Source organism: Belonocnema kinseyi, chromosome 5, assembly GCF_010883055.1.
Source record: "Belonocnema kinseyi isolate 2016_QV_RU_SX_M_011 chromosome 5, B_treatae_v1, whole genome shotgun sequence".
Taxonomy (NCBI): domain Eukaryota; kingdom Metazoa; phylum Arthropoda; class Insecta; order Hymenoptera; family Cynipidae; genus Belonocnema; species Belonocnema kinseyi.
In genome coordinates, this window is record NC_046661.1 from 76,768,149 (window position 1) to 76,790,001 (window position 21,853).

The 21,853-nt window shown below is 30.4% G+C and overlaps 1 protein-coding gene across 2 annotated transcripts in view; it reads right to left on the reverse strand.

The window, feature by feature from the left end:
• LOC117172459 (protein Wnt-7b-like) overlaps positions 1-21,853 on the reverse strand; it is a 196,596-nt gene that overhangs the window by 94,046 nt on the left and 80,697 nt on the right. For both annotated transcript variants that reach the window (XM_033360413.1, XM_033360412.1), the window contains exon 2: positions 3,280-3,500. In XM_033360413.1, coding sequence (XP_033216304.1) covers positions 3,280-3,500 — 221 coding nt within the window. The remainder of the gene's footprint in view (positions 1-3,279; positions 3,501-21,853) is intronic.

Consider the following 21,853-nt stretch of genomic DNA (forward strand, 5'->3'; position numbering starts at 1 on the left):
AATCATGTATTATGATTTTAAAAAAAATTTCTGTTGATCCTAGGAAGTTGTAAACCTCTTGAAAATGAGAGTCGAGACAAGGTAGATCCGAAGAATCAGTTTAGGAAAGAACAATATAAATTTTATAAATATTTACAGCCCAATGTAGAAAACTTGTCATTATTTTCCCAGCCTGAAATTCAAAATTGTATGAAAAATTCCTGATTTAAGAAATATCATCTCGGTCATGAGTAACATAGAACTTAAAAGAATGGTATAACAAATGCCATTTAATAGATATAGATGAAGTTGTGTAAAAATTAATTTTGATCTAAAAAATCTGATCACTTTGATCTAAAGCTAATAATCAGAATGATATGCACTGGTTCGATATCTCGTAATTTACTGAGTTTAAGAACCCAAGAGACATACTTGTTCGGTTTCGTTTTATAAAACCCTAAGGCAGTCATCCGTTAAACCTGGATAATGCTATCGTTCAGTTTCATTTGAGTGGATATTTTATCGGGAGTAAAAAATAGAGCCTTGTAATAATGCAAGATCGACGATATTGGCAGGTGTACTGAGAAAAAGTCCTGAAATCAAGTAAGCTATCGAGTCAGCACGTGTATTTAGTTGTCATCGTACTTTATGACTAACGATAAAAGATTAAATCTTGGGTTTAAATTGTAGCCTACAAGTTCTATTATCCTAACAATAAATTTATCAATCCCATGCCTCTATATCACGAAGATCATTCATGATTATTTTCTTCGATTTTTAGTCAATCATCCTTTTATATCAAATTTAATCATGTAATGGTGTTGTAGTTCCGAGATTAATGACTTCACTATTACAACAAGCCTTGACAATAGATCAAGATTAGACAGACATGTTTGACGATATACAGACGACTCAGAACTATTCCCCACTTAAGACCCCTAGAAATTATCGATAAATCGGACTTCATGCATTAAGGTCAAACGGAGGAGCCATTTTTTTTAGTTTTTTAGATACATAGTCTAAAGAGAAGATAGACTCCGTGAAAGACCGTAATTTTCAAAGAAAATTCTTTTTTTGCGTAATAATTGAAACCAAAAAATCGCCCTATTAGCTGCAACACGACAACAGCGCGATCGCAGTATTGGTGTATTCTACTATTTATTTAAAAAGGGAGCTGATGAAGCAGTTCTCTACAATCTCTACATTGATGTTTGCTTTCTTGATTTACCATGCTCGCTAACAGCTATGCTGGAGGAAGAGCATCTGCTCGCTTCTGCTTTTGTTCGAAATTAGTGACAAATTGAAAAAATACCAATTGCTTCCTGAAGTGTAGAAATTTTTCGTTTTGTCGTTCGGTTCGCTTAAAATGAAAACAAGCAGACCCTCTTTCTATTAACAGTACCACGACAACACCACCATCGAAGTACTGGTGTATTCTACTATTTATTTAAAAAGATAGTAGATGAAACATTTATCTGCTTTGGTTTTTTCTTTCTTGACTTGATATGCTTATTACTGGCCGTGTTAGAGAAAGAGGATCTGCTCGGTTCTGCTTTTGGGCGAAACTAACGACAAAATGAAAAACTACCAATTGGGTCTTGAAGTGTGGAAATTTTTCATTTTGTCGTTAGGTTCACCCAAAGTCAAAACAAGCAGACCCTATTCCTATTAGCAGCAACACGACAACACCACCATGGCAGTACTGGTATGTTCTACTATTTATCTAAAAAGGGAGTGGATGAAACAGCTTTTTACTTTCATTTTCGCTTTCCTGACTTACTATGCTCATTACTGGTCATGTAAGAGAAAGAGGATCTGCTCGGTTCTACTTTTGGGTGAAACTAACGACAAAATGAAAAACTACCAAGAAACTTGGTTCCTGAAGGGTGGTTGGTAGTTTTACGTTTTGTCGTTAGGTTCGCATGCTCTGTCACAAAATCAAAAACTGATTTAGACAACTGTCTTGTCTATTTCTTTTTTAGATCAATAAGAATACTCCACTACTGCAATGGTCGTCTTATCGTGGTTCCGGTAATAGAGCGCATTTTTTCTTTTGATTATTATTAGATAAAAATTAAATTTCCTCGAAAAAAACGGCCTTTACCAGGAGTCACTCTACTTTTTACGTTATGTATACAAAAACTAGTCTTCTTCGTTTAGCCTCAGTTTATGAAATTCAATTTATCGATGGTGCTCAGCATGTGGGATTGGGTACGTTCGTTTATTTTTTAAGCGAGAATTTTTGTATATTTCCTACATTGAGTAGGAAAGAATCTTTTGTTGTTTGTTGAACCATTGTATATTTCACTGAAATTTCTAGAAGAAAGTACAAAATAGCTTGGAAATGTTCAAAAAATTCTGAGATAAATCAGGGTTGCTACAGGTGAGGATATTTTGGAAAGTCAGGGAATTAAAAAATAGTCAGGGAAAAAACAGAGAATTTCGACATTGGGATTTTCTACCTTGATAAAACATTAGCTTGATAATAGAAAGGTTTTTCTCATAGAAATCGAAACTAAAAAAAGCTTATGGAAGAAATCAAAATCCCATTTAATTCTTTAAAAAAATTATTCTTTCCATATTTTTTATAGTTATTTTTATAAATTTAAATTATTATCATTTCGGGATGATCGAACAGTCTTGCCAAATTTTTATTTTTACGCTGAACGATGAAAGATATTTATGTTATGTTAAGGATTTTTTGTTGATAAAAACTCACTGAAAAGTTTGATATGTCTAGAGAATAAAAAATGTAAATGCATCACATTTCAAAAATATAGATGGGTGTATTTCAAAAAAATTATACTTATCTAGCTCAACTTGAACAAATATTTTGGACCTCTAAGTTGTTTAGAATATTAAAAGAAACATTAGAATAAAATCACAAGTTCAAGAAAACAAAAACAGAAAAGAAACATGCTTTTGACAGTCATTTGTATGGTGTTTTAAAATTATTTTTTTTCTAGATAGATTTAAAAATTATCTTTATATATTTTAAAAAATAATAATGATAAAAGAAAAATATTAGAAAAGCATGTGAGAAGTTGAAACAAATACGTACGTATTTTCATTTATGTTATAAACAAATAATTACGAATAACAGGAAAAGGAAAATTTATAGAATTATTATAATATTGTTTAACTTTGATGATAATAATATTTCCAATTTATAAATACTTGTTAAATTCCTATAATGACAGTCGAATTTAAAAAAAAAATTGAATATTTGATATACGTTATCAAGAAATCGTCCAGTTTAGAAGGCTTAGAATTGGGTGCTCAAAAAAATAATGTACTGACCTACGACTACAACATGACCAAATATCTGATCGCTGACGACGTGAGAACAGTTCCAACGATGGTGCCTAAATTGATGTCGACACTCCCGGAGGCCGAGCTCGGCACCCTCTCCAACAGCAGGCATTGCGTGCGGTGATTTTTTGCACTGCTCCCGCTGATTTTTGCCCAATCCGGGAATTCGTCCACACACCGCCGCGCTGACCATCACAGCTCCGACCACCCTGAAATCAGAAAATTAGCATTTTTATTACATTAGATTCGTAAAACGTAAATTATTTCCGTATATTAATATTCATTTTTAATTACAAATAATCACAGCTGGTGGACTTCACTATTATTATTTTTTCGATTCCACTAATAAATCCTTTTAAGGTACATATCATATTCATCACGTCTCATCACTAATTTCATTTTTTATCTAATTATCCTCTATTGTCAATCCAGTCTTTTGTAGCAAAGAAATTATCATCAAGTCTAATTGCGATTTGTGTTCATAATACCAATTGTCAAGGTCCTGATTTACAATCTCGAGATCTGTCAGACTCAGCGAATCAGTGCAAGGCATCCGAAGATCAAGTTTTATTTTTGGACAGTGAAAAAAGTGGCAGGATGGAAACATTGTGGCTGATTGCCAACTTTTGACAGTCGTTCGTCGTTTTTTCCCCTTGAAGGGTCCCAATGATTTAGGTTAGGTACGTTTCTGCTATAAAGCCTGAATTTATGACCCGTTAATAGGCAGTTGCGGATAACAAACACCCAGACGAAACTTACGCATCTTATACGATTCGGTGGCGCCACTCACATGTTTGATAATCTCATTGATCCTTACTTAAAATTATCCATAAACTCCAAATACTATAATTCTTTCATTTTTTGTCTAAATCTCACCTGGCCTGATATGCAAAATTATTACAATCCATAAGAAGCAAAAAAATTATATTTTGATCTAATCGTTGATATGATCTCTTGATGTTAGTTTTATTGAAACACCAAGAGGCAATCAACGAAAGATACATTTTTAATAGGCAATGCTTTTTTGCTGCTTGACTTTATTCCTCTAAAAAATCGATTCAGAAATTATAGGAAGTACCCTACCTGTAATGATTACCATTTGCTCTAAATTTCTTTTTTCAATTATCCACGCATTAATCTAGGCCCAATTGTCTTTATATTAGTATACAACAAAGCGACAAATCATAATTATATCCTACACTACATGTGATCAAAGGATTTTTTGGACATCACGATTTAGAGAATCATCTCTAATAAAAAATATACATCAAAGAGTATTTTCTTTCCCGACAAACTTGAAGATTTTCAGGCTTACCGGATGATATGAGCTGAATTTGTTTTTCCATTGATAGCAATTACACCACATAAAGAATAAGGATACTTTACCAACTTCTATCAAACCCTTCTCCTAGCGACTTTTTAATCTTTATAATCTGGATACCTTAACGATTACTAAAATCTGGACTCCACGCATGATGTTTAGAAAACATTTACCAGATTTTGCTAGGCATAAATGTGATTCATGTTGCTCAAAGAACAACTGATATGCTGTCCAACAGAAAAACCTAGTAAAAGACATTTGCCATAGAGACTATTTTTGGATACATGCGTAGAGAAAATAACCTCTATGGCAAAAGTGACTTACTAGCTTTTTTCGTTGGGCAGCAATGATAGCATCATTTTCTTGTTGTACATTATTTTTCTCTCTTCTTTAATTCCTCAACCATCTTTGAAAATTTCACAGCTTCAAGTCTCAGCAAAGAAACCAAAATGAAGATTAGGAATTTCAGAACTTGGAAAAATCAGATTTGGTACCTCTCTTCTCTCAATTCTTGAGCGTCTATCCTCAAAAGCACTTCAATTTCAGTGTAGTTTTGGGTTGCAACATATTTGAAACACGAAAATAAATGAAGGTACAATGAAAATTTTCATTGTTCAAAATGAGACGCAACAAATTTTAAGCCAACGGTTTTCGGCACTGGAAATAAGAACGATAGTGCGCCTAGGAGCAGCTTCTCTTTGTACGGAGTCATTAAAGAAGTACAAAAATTGTAGGTGTGTGCTGACCATTCTAGGGGGAAATCCGTTATTAGGAAACAATCAGGATGATGATCGTCATTGAGTTGATAAGAATATGAAGACGTGTTTTCATAACTCACCTTTGGGATTGTTTTTAGAGGCTTGGTCCCCTTATGATGATCGATTTAATTAAATATTGTTGCGTGCCAAGGAAGCGGGTTTAAGAAAAAAGTGGTATGACAATTCTTTTTTTAGAAATAGTAAGAATAAATCAGATACGGAAGGGAAAATGCATGCTAATTTTGATGTACATTATAAATACATATAAAGATACATATGTTTTTCGATTTTTGAGAAGAATCCGTCATCAGTTTCCAGTTTATAATTAGCATTCATTGATCTGGGATGGCTGGTATTAAATGAACCTTTAACGTCATGTTACGTACTTATATGTTATCTTTCCTGCCACGGAGGACGACCTATTAGCCTCGATGTACAAATTACCCACGCCACGTCCTAAGGCGACGAGCTTCACTCAAGTCTGATTTATGCATAGGCTAACCAATCAGTGTACCATAGAATGTCTTAGTCATTCAATCACTGATTTACTCACTTTCATTATCTGAATTTTTTAAATATATATTTTCAAAGTTTCATGTTACGTCATTTGTAATATATAATCAAAAACGTATTCATTCATGCACATACACGGGCCGTCAATAAACTAATCAACCAATTTGAGGGGGAAGGGGGTCGCGCCAAAAACTATTGTTAATAACAGGAGGCGGAGAAGGAGGAGGGCAGAGTAAGTAATGTTACGAAGTTAAATAACGTTTAATGCGTTTCCTGACGATATATTTTATTATATATAATTTATAATAACAAAGTTTGCGAAAGATTTCCCGTCTAACCGCTATCTATATCAGCGATACTGCCGCGTTCTAGTGAAACTAGTAAAATCTAGTAGATCTAGATGCGACCTAGATTGCATATTTGATACTAATTTTTATAATTAAATCATTCCTGACATAAAAGCACTATGAGCTACATTGGGACTATTAATCAATTCCAGATTTCTGTAGGAAAACTGGAATATAGCTTGTATGTGCTTTTTTGTCAGAATGTTTCCAAATATTATTGATAAAAAACAAAATGTTGATTGTAAATATTTTGGAGCTAGGAGCCAACCTCAAAATTGAATTCTCTATTTACTCCATAAATACTAGAATTACATATTTTTTAAATCATCAGGGCCTATTCCTGCATTGATTCAAATTTTTATTTGGAGTAAAAAATTGTTTAATTTCAGTAGCTTCCATGTGAAACGTTTTTTTTTCAAATGCTGGGGTAGGAAAAAAAACACTTTATACAAAAACTATTGGAATTAGCCAATGTTCTATTCCGAATAGAGATTTAATTAAAAGGAGGACTAAGCCCTGATCATCTAGAAAAGATGTAATTCTAGTATTTATGGAGTAAAATGAGAAAATCCAGTTTCGAGGTAGGGTCTTGATTCCGATGCCCTTACGTCGAAAAAGAAGCTGGAAAACTTTGAACCTCCTGGTCACGAAACGAAACGTTTTTACAATGAATGGCGGAATGACGAACATCTGATTCTTACAATCCGGTACCCGTTATTGTTGCCAACTTTTTTGGTAGCAGTTTTGAAATTGCATTGCATGCTGAAAGTTGAGTGATGTTGGTAGCACTGAATAATATTTGAGGTTAGAAAATATTTCATTTTAATGTACATGAGTACTGGATACATGTCATACGAAAAGGGAAATTACTTTCCTAGAAAACCTAACGATAAAATGGCTTTATTCAGCAATGATTTTTTATATTAGCTTTGTGTTTCATTTAATAGTTTACCAATAAACAAGGTATAGTGCGTCAGATCAATCGATACTTAATGATGAATTAAATTAACAAATCTGCACTATGAGACAGCACAGACAACACGGGCATTTTTATTTTCTCTATTTCCTTTGATTTCAGCACTGCAATAAATATAATTTGTTATCTTTTGTTAATTAGTTTTTAAATGACGCATTCTTTTTCAAAGTCCAAATAGAAGTACTTTCTAGAGCCAAGCTAGATTTTAGACGGAATTTTTATACTAATGTGATGTCAAATTCTGGCTAGCGACATTAGTAGGGCTACATAGAACTGCGTGATGGATTTTTCTATCTAGCAGGTATATATAGCGCCAAAAGAGCGCCAATCTAATTCGACGTGAACAGACAGTCACGAATAATCCAGTACTGGCGCCAGAATAATTCTAGTCTGCCAGGAATTATTTCCACACGGGTATTCATTATTTTAGTTACACTTTGATCCCTTTGGTTACAAATTTAACTATTTTGGTTGAAAGTTGGTTCTTATTTGTTCGAGAATACCGTTTTTTAACTGAAATTGTAAGTATACCATTTTTGGCTTAAAATTTATATTCTTAATTAAAAATCGATCTTTTCTAAATGAAAATTCTACGGCTTGGTGAAACAATCATGTATTTTGATAAAAATAGTCTTTTTTGTAAAAAATTAATGTTCTTGATTGAACAATCATCTTATTTTTAGTTGCAAATGTAACTACATGTATTTTGTTGAAATTTAATTTTTTCTTGGTTGAATACTACTTGCTGAAACTGAAAATGTAACTATTCCATTTTTGGCTGGAAATTGATATATTTAATTGAAAATTGATTTTTTCTGGTTCAAAAATCCATATTTGGTTGAAAATTCATGTTTTTGGTAGAAAAACAATCTTGTTGGTTGCAAATTCTTCCCTTTTGCGTAAAATTGGTACTTTTTGATTAAAAATTAATCTATTTATTATGAGGATACAATAGTTTAATTCAACAATAATTCTACTGTAAATTGATTTTTCGTTGAAAATCCACATTTGAAGGTCGAAAATTCAACTGTTTTGCTGAAAATTCGTGTTTTGGTTTAAAAATTCAACAATTTGGTAGAAAATTTTAAAAATCGTCTTTTTGAGTTAAATTCAACTGGTTGCAAATTCATTTCTTTTTGCTCAGAAGCACTTTTTTAAAATAAAAATGTAACTTCCATTTTTTGTTAAATAATTATATTTTTTAATAAAACTTAAACTATTTCGTCAAAAATTCAACTATTTTGTTGAAAGTTTAATTATAATTTACAAAAATAAAATATTTTGTTCAAGTCATCCTTTTTGGTCGAAAATTCAACTACATTCATTGAAAATTTGTCTCTTTTCTACATTAATGTATCTACGTTAAGTTTATCGAAGATAATTTAATCCTGTATTATTCCCCTATTTTCGTGAAAGTTATCCTACTTTCTCCGTTTTGAGAGCATTTTGGGATGTGAAGTCTGATATTTTAGTATTTCTAATTATTTTTTATTTATTACAGAATAAACAGAAGGGGGGGTCAAAAGATGCCCAAAATTCGTAACACAGTTTATGAACGACCCAGTAAGTTCAATAGTTTAATATAATTAATAAATAAATGTTCTCAAAAAGTAATACACTTGAAAATAGATAAAAATAATAAAGTATTTTAGGGTTCATATCAAGTAACCCCTTATGATTTTGTTACCTCTTTACTTGACCCAGATACTAAAATACTTCATTATTTGTAATTATTTCTTTTTAATGATTTTCTTTTTAACTATAAACTATTGAACTTATAGATCGTAATTTATATCTTTCACCCAGATTCACTAATTTAATATTTTTAATTTATTAAAAATATGCGATAATTTAACGCCTCCGTTTAATCGACTCTGATTTCAATCGACGTAAAGAACCACCTACGAAATCCGAGGGACATGGCAGGACTCCCTGACCGACTGGCGGATAATCCATTTCACGCTGTGTTTCCTCGGTTCGTCGAGCCACCATGTTCAGTCCAATAAATCGGCGCTGTCTTTCTTGTCAAACCTTTCTCAGAAGATTTAGCGTTACATTTAATTACTATTTGTTTTACAATTTATGCACCGACACTCGCTCTGTCGATGATAGAATTATTATCCGCGAAGAAAATGGAAAACTAATTTTACAAAACTGTTAATGGGTATTTAATTTAATTAAAATTCGCAATTCCATAGCAAATCATCTGGAGAATTTCATAAATTGTTAGTAATTTTGATTGAACTTCTGGCATACGTTCTTTCAGGGTCTTTTTTAAATTTCATAACTTTGCTCAGAGAAAAATTCAAGGTCAGTCTGTCCATAGGGTGACTATATTTGATGGTCAACTATAAGACAGCTTTTTAGATGACCAAAGAGACTATCTTTAGAAGATTACAAAAGGTTCAAACGACCATTACAAGCGTGCTGAACTGATCAACTCAGATAGTCGACTTGATCATCTCGGAGTGAGTCTAAACTTCTTATAAAAGACTGGCTATAACATTAGACACTTTCTCAATTTGTTGAAAAAATTATGAAAGGCTCTTTTGACCATCAAGAAGAACGCTCCGACTCTAGATTTTGTCTCTATAACTTTGACCATCCATTTTTCTACGTGTGATGAATTTAATACCTTTTTTCAAAAACCAATTTTTGACAAGAATCCATTTGTTATTTTCTTAAATCTTTTTATAGCTAGCTTACAATGTACTTTAAAATGGTTTTAAATATAAAAATGGGATCTCCTATAGTTTTCAAGAGCACACGATTCAAAAGGGGCGAGCCTAAAGCTTCATTGCCATTGTTGGCTTTGAACTTTCATCCGCATTCGAAAAAAATTTTGCAATAATTTCCTCTCTCAAGAATGAGACGAAAGCATGTACTTTAAAAAATTCGAGTTTTAATATTTTTAGAAGAATTTCAGCTATTTTGTTAATTTTAATACTTCTAAAATTTTTTATTGTTAGATTTTAAAAGAAAGCAGTCAATGCAATCAAAATCAAGAAGGAAATGAAAATATTCTAATGCGGTCGAAATTTATATATGTCTAAATAAGAGATTTGAGGGTTTTCGGCAAACAAAGGACAACATTTAAATACGCATACCTTCGTAGAAATTTTTATTGTTGCAGAATTAAAAAAATACGTATCGAGAGATATCTTGCAAATTTACCTGCCTGATTTGAAAAAGATTCGTTCTATTTTTTTTAATTTAATTATTTTTTTGAAAATTCAGCTACTTCGTTAAAAATTTGTATTTTATGATTAGATTTAATTGCTTTTATTTTAAGTTAAAATTATTTTTGTTAAAATATTAAATATTATACCTTTCGTTTAAAATTCACTTTTCTAAATTAAAAAATAGGTAGAAAATTCAATTAATTTGGTGCAAATTTGTTTTCCTTTGCTCGAACAGTAATGGTCCAAACTGTGAATTTAACTATTTCATTATTAAAAGAAAAATTATATTTTTAAGTTTAGGATTTATCTTTTTGTTTGGAGAATTCATAATTTTAGTTAAAAATTCATTTTTCTAGTTAAAAATTGGACTATTTTATTAAAAATAATTTTCTTTCTTTTAGTATTTATCTTTTTTTTACTGAAAATTATAATGTTGTATTTTTCGGTCGAGCATTCAACTTCTTTGTTTATCAGTCTCTTCAATCAGAAAATTTAAACATTGGGATTGAAAATTATTCGTTTTTTTTATTCAACTGTGTTTTAAACAATTAAATTATGTCAGCAAATTTTATCATTTTGTTGAACATTCTTTTTTGTAGGTTGAAAATTCAACAATCTGCTTAAAAATTTAACATGTCATTTAAAAATTTAACTTCTAAGTTAAAAATTTAACTACTTAGTTAAAAAAGTAAATACTTAGTTTAAAAATCATCTTGCTTGGTCGACAATTCAACTGTTTTTTTTTAATTCATCTTTTATGGTAGAAAAGTCACCTTCTTTGGTTAAAAAATGTCCGTAATTCTGATAATTTTATTTTTATTTTTTGATCTAACGGTTCGAAATTATGAAATAAATATATACTTAGGCATTTTGGCCGAAAACCAGTTTCTCTTCATTTAGTGCCTATTTTTGTCCCTTAAAGACTTGTCTTAAATCAAAATTGTTTCCTCTGTCTCGCTTCATTTGAGGTGATCATTCCACTTCATGGTTAAGCCTCAGAAAAGGCTCAAAAGGAAATAGGAAAAAAAAAAAATACGAAAAATCAAAGCCAATTTTATGAAAATCTGATCTGAAAATTTAGATGAAGCTGATGAAAGGTTAGAATATTTTTTGTCTATTTCTACAGACCCTTTCAGTTCAGCATCTTGATGGTGGTCTCTAGTGCTGACATGCGCTCTTGCAAATAGCGTTATTAGTTGCCACATAAAAAGAACGTAATGTTATACATTACTCGCTAATGGCTCTGCGCAGGAAAGCTTTACATGTGTGCATAAATTCGTTGTTATAAGCCACCTGGAATCCGATTTGTAATGCATATTTCCAGGATGTGGTGGTTAAATTATTTCGCTCGTGGAATGTGGAGGGCGAATTGAGCATTACCGATTTTAATCTGAGATTAAGATCACTGCATGAAGCGATAAGTAATGCATTAAAAATTCATTGATCTCAATCAGAAAGAAGACAGATTATGGTTTCTTATGCTATAAATTGAGGGTTTGGAAAGAATTTATTTCTTATGGTCGCTTTCACACCGCCTGAATATCAAAATTAACAAAACCGCTAGAATTGGAAAGGAAGCGAATAAAAATCAATTTCACTTTTGAAGCAATGAATGGCTGACTCTTATGATGTCACGGAATTTTCACTCACTTTTCACAGGATACATTCAAAAAAGAGATAATTTTTTGAAAAGCTTTGGAAAGTTGATTCAATTCCATGTCAAATGAGCATACGCAATTTCTCAAGGGACTGGGCGAGAGACCGTTGCGCCTCTCGCCTCGGAACGGCCGCAGTGCGCGAGTTCTCAGTTGAGTATATTGCGCAATATTATGTATTCACATTGGAAACGTTTCAGGCGTCCCTGACTGCTTACTTTATGAGGGCAGTTTTAAAAATTCTAAGAAATGTTTCTTTTGAAGGGATTTCAAGAAGTTTGTTACCTTACTTCGTAAGGCATCAAAGATTCAGAAATATTTGAACATATTTGTTGGGATTCACTCTGAATTCTTGCAATTCTTTTAAATTTGTTCAATTTACTTTAATTCTTCAAATTTTACTCAATTCTACTTCATTTAATGGATTAAAAAAAATTAAGGTTTTTATTAAATTAATCCTAAGTATTAATTGATAAAACGATCAAAGGATTTGAACTATTTCAGGTTGTTTTAAAAGACTCCAAGTTATTTTTGATTGATTTTAGTAATTTAAAGTATATCAAATTATTTGAAATATTCTAGGGAATTTTACAAGATTTCAAGGAACTTTAAATTAGTTTCATTTATTTAAAGGGATCTAAAGGCGATTAAAATTTTTCAGGATAAAGATTTTTCTAAAATTTTGGAAGATATGAAAGGATTTTACATATTTCACGGGATTTTAAAAGCTCGCAAGATATTTTATACAGTTTTTCAGGATTTCTGGAAATAGCATCAAATTTCATAGAAATTCACAGGATATTGTAAAATTTTAATGCATTTCAAATAATGTATTCACAAGAAGTGAGGGATTTCTTAGGGTTTCAAGGATTTCAAGAGATTTTCATATATTTTTGCAATTTATTTGGAATTCGCCCTGCATTATTCTTAATTTATCATGAATTGTTTTAATTATTTTTAATTCAATACTCAATTCAATGGATTTTTCTAAAGTTTTTGCCTAATTAGTTTTGAAGTCTTCAAAACTCACTTTAAAGTCTTACATATTATTAAAAATCTTTTAAATACTCTTGAATTTTTTATTTGTTCTATTTTTATTTTTCAAAATTCAGTTTTTTAAAAATGAATTTAATAGAGTTCTTCTTATTGCTCTTAAATTCCTCCAAATTCACTTACATTGGACTGATTTCAATAGATTTTTCGATTTTTAAAAATATTTCTAATTTATTTGAATATAAAAAATTTCGTCTAGTCATTAGTCACTTTTTTGTTTAAAAAGTAGTAGGGGATACAAAAAGATTTTGTTGATGTGCAATATCTAAAAGTTTTTAATAAAAAAGGCCCAATTGACATTTTTTAAACAGGTAGGGGGAGTATGAGAAGTGATGAGAAATGAAGAGTGGGGAAGTGGGGAGAGTAAGGTGAAATTATGGAATGGGAAGAAGTAGAAGTGGGGGAAACGTGCCTTGAAAAAGGACCTTTTTTATATTAGAAGAGTAAGGGGAAATGATGGGAGGGGACTTAGGGGAAGTGATGTGAAATAATGGTGAGGGTAGTATGGAAATTGATAAGAAATGAAGAGTGGGGATGTTTGTAGAGTGAGGTGAAATTATGGAATGGGAAGAAGTAGAAGTGGGGGAAACCTTCCATCGAAAACAATGTTTTTTTCGTATTATAAAAGTGAGGGTAAATTATGGGAAGGGAAAGAGGGGAATTGAGGTGAAATGATGGTGGTGGAGTATGGGAAGTGATGGGAAATGTGGAGTCGCGAAGCAGGGAGCGTGAGGAGAAATTATAGAATGTGAAGTGATAGAAGGAGGAGAAGCGATAAGAGGGAATGTAGGGGAAGTAAGGAGAAATTAGGAGGGGAGTTAGGGATAATAAGGGATGGAAAAGTAGGGGAAGTGATGGGAAATGTGGGTAGGGCTAGTAGAGGAGTGAGGGGGGAAAAGTACAGAAATTGAGGGGAAGTAGGAGAAAATATGGGTCGTTGAGGTGAGGCGAGTAAAAGAAATGATCAGAAATGAGGGTGAGTGGAAGAAGGGAAGTGTGGACTGAGGAAATGTAGTAGGGGCCGGGGAGTGTCAGAGGAGGAAGTTGGTCAGCAGCGGAGGCTGTATCGAGGGGAAGGAAATCCTATTTCATATGGAATCAGTAAAATGTTAACCGACTTGCGTTTTTACCGTTTTTTATGAAGTAACGTTATTAAGCAGTAATATTTATCAGAAATTGATATGCTGAGGAGAAATCGACATGGAGAAAAGAAAAGCAGAACGTCTCATTGCTCGATCCAATTCTTTTTTCCTGAATTTATCAAAAGGTTCCCACGTTTCTCAGGACACCCTGAATATCATTTTGCGTGGTGAGTTTCGGACTATACATTCCAATGGAAATAACGTGCCTCAAGATGCTGTATAATCATCGCAATTTTATGCTTCTCGGAAACTTTACAGAATTAACTTCTTCCAGCTTCCTCTTTTTACACTCCTTTTGCACTCCCAACATCAACCTTTGATTACAAAACAAAATGTTTTATTTGAATCGTAATTGGGGGAAAATTTTTTATGAAAACTAATCCAAGAGTAAATTTTCAATGGATTTTTCACGTAAGTTTTAACGTGAATTTACAACAAAGTAGTTGAAAACTAGTTAGATTGCATATGTTAATAACTCCCAACTACATGAATTAATTTTTTTTATTAGGAGTAGAAATGAGATTTAATAAAAGAAAAATTGTATTTTTAATCAGAATTTTCATACGAAGCAGTGGCTATTGAAAGAAATTATAGTTATATTTATTTTCCGCTTGTTTGTCATTTTTGAATTTCTTTTTATCGCATGACTCATAAACGAGTCTTAAAAGAGATAAAGAAAAAATACAAAGTATGTTCGAAGTATCGAAGTTCTAAACGTTACAAGTTACTAGCCACAAAAGAACCAATCAAAGAAAAAACTGGGGGGTTGGTGATGTTACGGCTCAAGTAAAAGTTGGCATCCTTTAGAACTTAGCCTCCAAAGGAACTCTTTTTTAGGTTTTCTTTTTAGTTCGTTGATATTCGATAGATGTCCAGTGGCTCAATCGGGAATTTATTTACTATTGAAAATCACCTGCAGCCTACAATTCTTAACCGAGTTTCAATTTTTTTGTTAAAAAGTGATCAGCAATAGTTGCACAAGAGCGACTATGAATTTAGATTTTTCAATTTTAATCATTATATATTTTTCATATTAATTAAACAAAGAGCGAAAATGAGACATTTTTTAATTATTATTTTGCTTGCATAGTATATTTATAAGTTGAAATTCCTTTATTTGATCGACACAATAATATTTGATCATAGAAATTTGTTGTCTAGTTTAGGCATTTATTGTCCGAAAGTAATCTTTTTTCTTTCTGAGTAGCTTTAAATTATATTAGTGGTAATACTTAGTGATAGCGATTGTTCATTTTATATTATTTTTTAATTTTATAAGCAAATTTTGTAAACAAATTCATATTTTGGTCATTTATAGAATGTAATCGTTTTTCTCCATAATCGCCTTCGAATTCCATAAGTATTGATATTTAGTACGAAGAATTAAAAATTGGTATTATTTTGTTTATTTATTAAGAAATGTTATAAAAAAATGCGTAGTTTGCCTTTTTACATACAGAGATTACCTGTTTTTCTTTCAGATCGCCTATAAATGATATTAGTGGTGATTTTTATTGATGCAAACTTGTCATTCGATAGTATTCGCTGATTTTACAAACAAACTTTATGATCAAAAGCATAATTTGGCAACTTATAGACGAAATTTTTTTGCATTCTTAACGCCTTGAAACTATATAAGTGGTGGTTTTCAGTTATGAATAATTGCCATTCGATATTATTTATTTTATTCTCAAATTTTATAAACAAATGAATGGTTTGTCAATTTATAGACAGAAAGTAATTGTTTTTCTTTCTGATCATCTTTAAATTCTATAAATAATGATGTGTAGTGTTGAAGACTTGTCCTTTGATATTATCTTTTTATCTTATAAATAAATGCAGTTTGGCCATTTATAAACAATTTAGAAGGTAATTTTTGTAGAGCATCAAAAAAAATTTCCAGGGATATGATTTGATCTCGATAATAAAAAAATATTACTTTCTGTCTGAAAATGGCTAAACTGTGTATTTGCTTATCAAGTAAATAAATAATATCTAATGACAAATCCTCATTACTAAACATCACTACTAATATAATTCTGAAGGTAATAAGAAAGAGCAAAGTTTACTTTCGGTCTATAAATGGCGAAACTATGCATTTATATATAAAATTTATTTGTAAAATAAACAAATAATATCGAACGAGAAGTCTTCACCATTAAATATTATCACTTGTATATTTGGAAGTTAATCAGAAAGAAAAACGATTACTTTCTGTTTATTAATGGACAAACTATGCATTTGTTTATAAAATAAACAAATAATAACGAATGATCAATCCTTAACACGAATTATACCACTAATATAAGTTAAAGGTATTAAGAAGGAAAAACGATTACTTTGGGCCAATGAATGCCTAAATTATGCATTTGTTTATATAACTTATTTATAAAGTAAGCAAAATTATAACAGAAAACAAGTTTTCATGATCAAATATGTTCGTGTCAATAAAGTCAAGCAATTTTAACTTATAAATATTCTTTGCAAGCAAAATTTCCACGATGTTGATATTTTGTTAATGTAATTTGTTTATAAAAATTAGATTCCATATCCTGTTGATTATTTCTAATTGTAGATACTTCAACATTCATTGTTTGAGAATGTGATTAATTTCGCTCTTTGTTTCTTTATAAGAAAAATAGAAAATGATAAAAAGTGAAAAATCTAATCCATAGACGCTCTTAGGCGACTATTGTTGATCACTTCTAAAAAATTTCAAAATCATTTAAGAATTGTAGGCTGTACCAAAAAGCGTGGGCCTATTTGAAATCATTAAATATACTATGAATATTCATACCGATAAATATTAACAAATTTTCTTTATTCCTAAAAAAAATATGAATGATAGAAACACCAAAGTTCTTAAAAAAAATTAATACTAAGTAATATTGCAAGTGTATATTATATAATTTTAAATAGTGCCGCGCTATTTTTTCAGTGCGCAATATTATTTAATCCGAACTGTAAAGTAAAATGTGCATCATTAACTTGTGAAATATTCGAAGTGAATCAAAGTGAAAGTGTCGAAAATGATGTGTTAGAACCATTTGAATCCATAATCTGAGTTCCTTTAGAAACCATTTATCATTTTGGGTTCCTTTTTAGCAAAAAAGGTTCATTTTTTGTTGTAGCTTCTTTGGAACCAAAAATAGGTTCCAATAGAAACTTCAGTTTCTCTGTGATAAAAAGCTACGAATTTTGCCTTTTGGCCACTTTTTGGCCTCTTCTAGCCCACGGTGCACTTCAACAAATTCGAATATTCAAAACATTTTGTTTTAGGTTCAACTCTCCTGATAAGGAGATAAAAGAGAGTTTGGTATAAAAAAGAGTAAAGTGAATTTCATGTATACTCCACGTATAAGAGAATGATATCTCGGAAGATAAGTGTTAGTCGGTAGTCGAGAACATCGAGGACGAGCCCGGCAGGCTCTCGGGATGATCTCACTTTGCAATATGCATGTCCAGTGTCCACTTTGCATTGCATATGCGCGATACGCATAGATAAGGATTAAGGACTTACTAAGTGGTTCGTACCATACGTGGGATGCTTGTTCCTCTCTAGTTGCATTATTTAGTTATTTATTTATTTATTTATTATTCTCAGTACCAATACCCACACTAAGAAAAGAAATACAGTAATCATAACAAAACCATTTTGTTGAGCTCTTTCTGTTGTCACCACACAACTTTTATTTCTAAGACGACATTATTTGATGGGGCTAGCCAAATATGTTGTTCTCATAACAAAATTATTTTGTTGAGTCTTTTTTTTTGTTCCAAACCAGAAGTGGTGGAATCTTTTTTGCTAGAGGGGGCGGAGACATAGACTTATAATATTGAATAGTACAATTTGTACATAGTGAAATAATATTATACTATGTAAAAATTGAACATGAGTTATAAATTATAAATAGAAAATAAATGGGAAATAATCGATAATAAATGCAGGTCTAAAATCCATATTGCTAAAGATTTCCCAAAGATTTCAAAGACAGCATAAAGACTTCAACGATTACCCTAAGATTTAAGAGATTTCGCAAAGATTTAGGAGACTTGAAATATTTCATAAAGATTTGAAAAAGATTGCAATAATTTTTTGAAGATTTCACAAAGATAGCAATAATTTCACAAATATTGCCGAATGTTTTATATAGATGTATATTAATATTAAAATATATTATATTTCATATATAATTTATATTGAAAATATATTTAACATATTTCGAATGTCTCGCAAAGATTAAAAATAGATTTAAAAGTTTACATAAATATTTTAGTGAATTCCTAAAGATTTCAAAGATATCGGATAGGTTTGAAAGTCTTCACAGAGACTTAAATGATTTCCCAAATGTTTCAATAATTTCGCAAATATTACCAAATATTTATAAAATATTTCCAAAGACTTAAAAACGATTCCAATTCATTTTGAAATTTTTCACAGAGATTGGAAACATTTATGAAAGATTTCAGATATAGACTTCAATTATTTCACAAAGATTTCAATGATTCCCGAAAGATTTCCCACAGATTTTAAATATTTTTGATAGATTTAAAATATTTCACAAAGACTTTTATTATTTTACAAAGGCTTCTCGAAAAAGATAACAGATTTATTTCAAAGACTGAATAAAAATTCAAAATAATTCGTAAAGTTTTCAGATAAGTTTCAAAATTTTTTGAAATTTCACAAATATTTAGAAAAGTTCATTGAGAATTCAATGATATGCCAAGGATTTAAACAATTTCACAAATATTACCAAATATTTCAAAAGTATTTCCAAGGATTTCAGAAAGATTTAAGATAGATTACAAATAGACAAAGATTTCAATGTTTTTCCCAAGATTTCAAAGATTTCGAATAAATTTAAAAGATTTCACGCAAATTTCAAAGATTGTATAAAAGATTAAAATGATTTCCCAATGATTTTAATTTCGATTTTAATGCATTCCCAAATATAATCAAATATTTTAGACATATATGGAAAAATTATTTCCAAAGATTTAAATTATTTCAGAAAGATTTCAGATAGATTACAAAGAAACAAATGTTTTAATTATTTCCTAAAGATTTGAATAATTTCACAAATATTACCAAATAATTTTAATATTTCGCAAAGATTTCCAAAGATTTTACAAAGATTGGACAAAGTTTGCAATGATTTCTCAAAGATTTTACAAATATTTGATGATGAGCCTTAAATTGGAATAGCTACATTTTAAGTAAAGTTAATATAAACTTTTAAACAAAAAATTGATAATTTTCAACTAAATAGTTAAGTTTTCAACCCAAGAGATGAATTTTCAACTAAAATTCTGAATCTTAAACTGTAATAGTTTAATTTTCAGCAAAAAATAATCAAATTTTAAGCCATAAAGCAATCATTTTTTTAAACAAAGTAGTTAAATTTTCAACTCGAAATATGAATGCTCAATTAAAATGACGAACCTTGAATTAAAGCAATTCTTCTGTAACATAATTGTTGAATTTTCTATAAAGAATTAATTTTTAACCAAAAGCGATGAATTCTCGACCAAAAATATAATAGTTCATATTTTAATCAAAATTTTATTTTTACTTTCTATTATATTTCAAAACCAGTTGAAATTAACCAAAAATTTGCCAACTTGAATTTAAAGAAAGTTCAATTCAACCAAAAAAGATAAATTTTCAACAAACTAGCTGAATCCTTATCTGAAAATACGAGTTTTCAACAGAACAGTAAGGTTTTTAGCCAAAAAGGATACTTTGTAAAAAAATGGTTTGATTTTTAACAAAGTAGATTACATTTGAAGAAAATAGTTGAATTATCAACTAAGAACAAGAAATCTCAACTAAATAGTTCAATTTTGTATCAAAGTAGTTGAATTTTCCATCAGAAACATGACTTTTTCACAAAATTAACGCATTTTTGACCAAATAATTAAATGTTCCGCAAAAAATATGATTTTTCAACCGAGAAGATTAATTTTCCACAAACAAAGAATTTTCAACAAAGTCCATTAATTTTTAGCATAACACATTAATTTTTAAGTAAACAGTTGATTTTTTAAATAAAAAAGGTCCATTTTCAACTGAATAAGATCGATTTTTAACCAAAATGGAACAATCATGATATTTTCAGTTGGAATAATTTATTTTTATTCTTAAAAAACGAATAATTTTTAACGAGATAGTGGAATTTTCAACGAAGAAGAATAATTTTCTCCAAAAAAAGAAATTTCTATACCAAAATATATTAATTTTGAACTGAATAGTGGATTATTAATGATGATTATTAACAATAAAAAATAGAATAGTTAAGTTTTTAGTTTGAGAGTTTAAAATAATAAAAGTAAGCTAAAATAATTTTTAACAAAAAGAAAATTAATTTTCAACCTAAAATATGTATTTACAAGCAAGAAGATTCATTTTTTACCAAAAAATTCGAATTTTCAAACAAAACAAAATTAACAGGATAGTTGAACATTATTTGGATTAAATATATAAATTACTCCGAATTATCTGCATTACACTGGATTACGAGCCAGTTACTTGGAATACCTCAATTACTCCGTACTGTATTACAAGCGGATTACAAGCGGATTACCCTAGATTGTAAGTTGATTACTCAAAATTACAAATGTATTATGCTTGATTAGACCTGGATCACTCTGACTTACAAAAGAATTACTACGATTCACATGGGGAATACCATGCATTTTAGGTAGATTACCTCGGATTACAAGTGTATTACGCCGTAGTATTAGAATTAACTCTTATTGACTTCAATGACTTAGGGCTGCAAACCATTGTATTGAGCTAAAAAAAATTAGTTCAGCTAACAAACCAGTTTTGTCAGGTCAACAAAACAGTTTTGTTGGGCCAACAAAAAGACCCAACAAAAAAATTTGGCTAGGCCAAAAAAAAAACTATTTTGTTGCATGAAGAACAAAAAAATTACTTTGTTGAGTCAACATAATAACCAATTGTCGTATTTGTGACGGGTTTATTGAATCCGGCGTTTCCTGTCACTTCCACCATTATTACCTGTCTAACTCCTCTCACCGGGGAACGGAAGTGGCAAAAAGCCCTTTGTCCTCAAATTCTCACGGCCTTCATAAAAACTCGACAAAGCCCTTTTTGGTTCTTGTTTGTTTCATTTTCGGTTTTAAGTACCATTCAATAAATAGAGGTTGGATTCAATGATAAATGGCCTTGGACAGAGTTATTCAACCCTAATCATTCTTAAACCAGTCATTTTTATTTAATTATTAAATTTTTTAAGGGTTCTCTCTTATTTAGGGTGCTGCCGATCGGGAAAACCAAGAAAATTAGGGAAAATTCGGGGAGTTTTCTGGGGCAGGAAAATTTAAATAATCATTTATCTTTCAATAAATTAAACCACGGGTTAACCACTATTGAATTCAGGGCTATACCTATTTATGCATTTTGTTGAATTCTTTTTTAATATTTTAAGGTTTTTTAATACATACCTAACATTTTAAAAGATTCTAAAGCATTTTTAATATTTTTAAACATTTCTGTGGCGAAATGTTGTCACAGGCTTATACTGCCCAATATGTCGAAGGCATTTTTGGTTAGAGTCGGTTTTTATTTGATCATTTTGCACGGGGC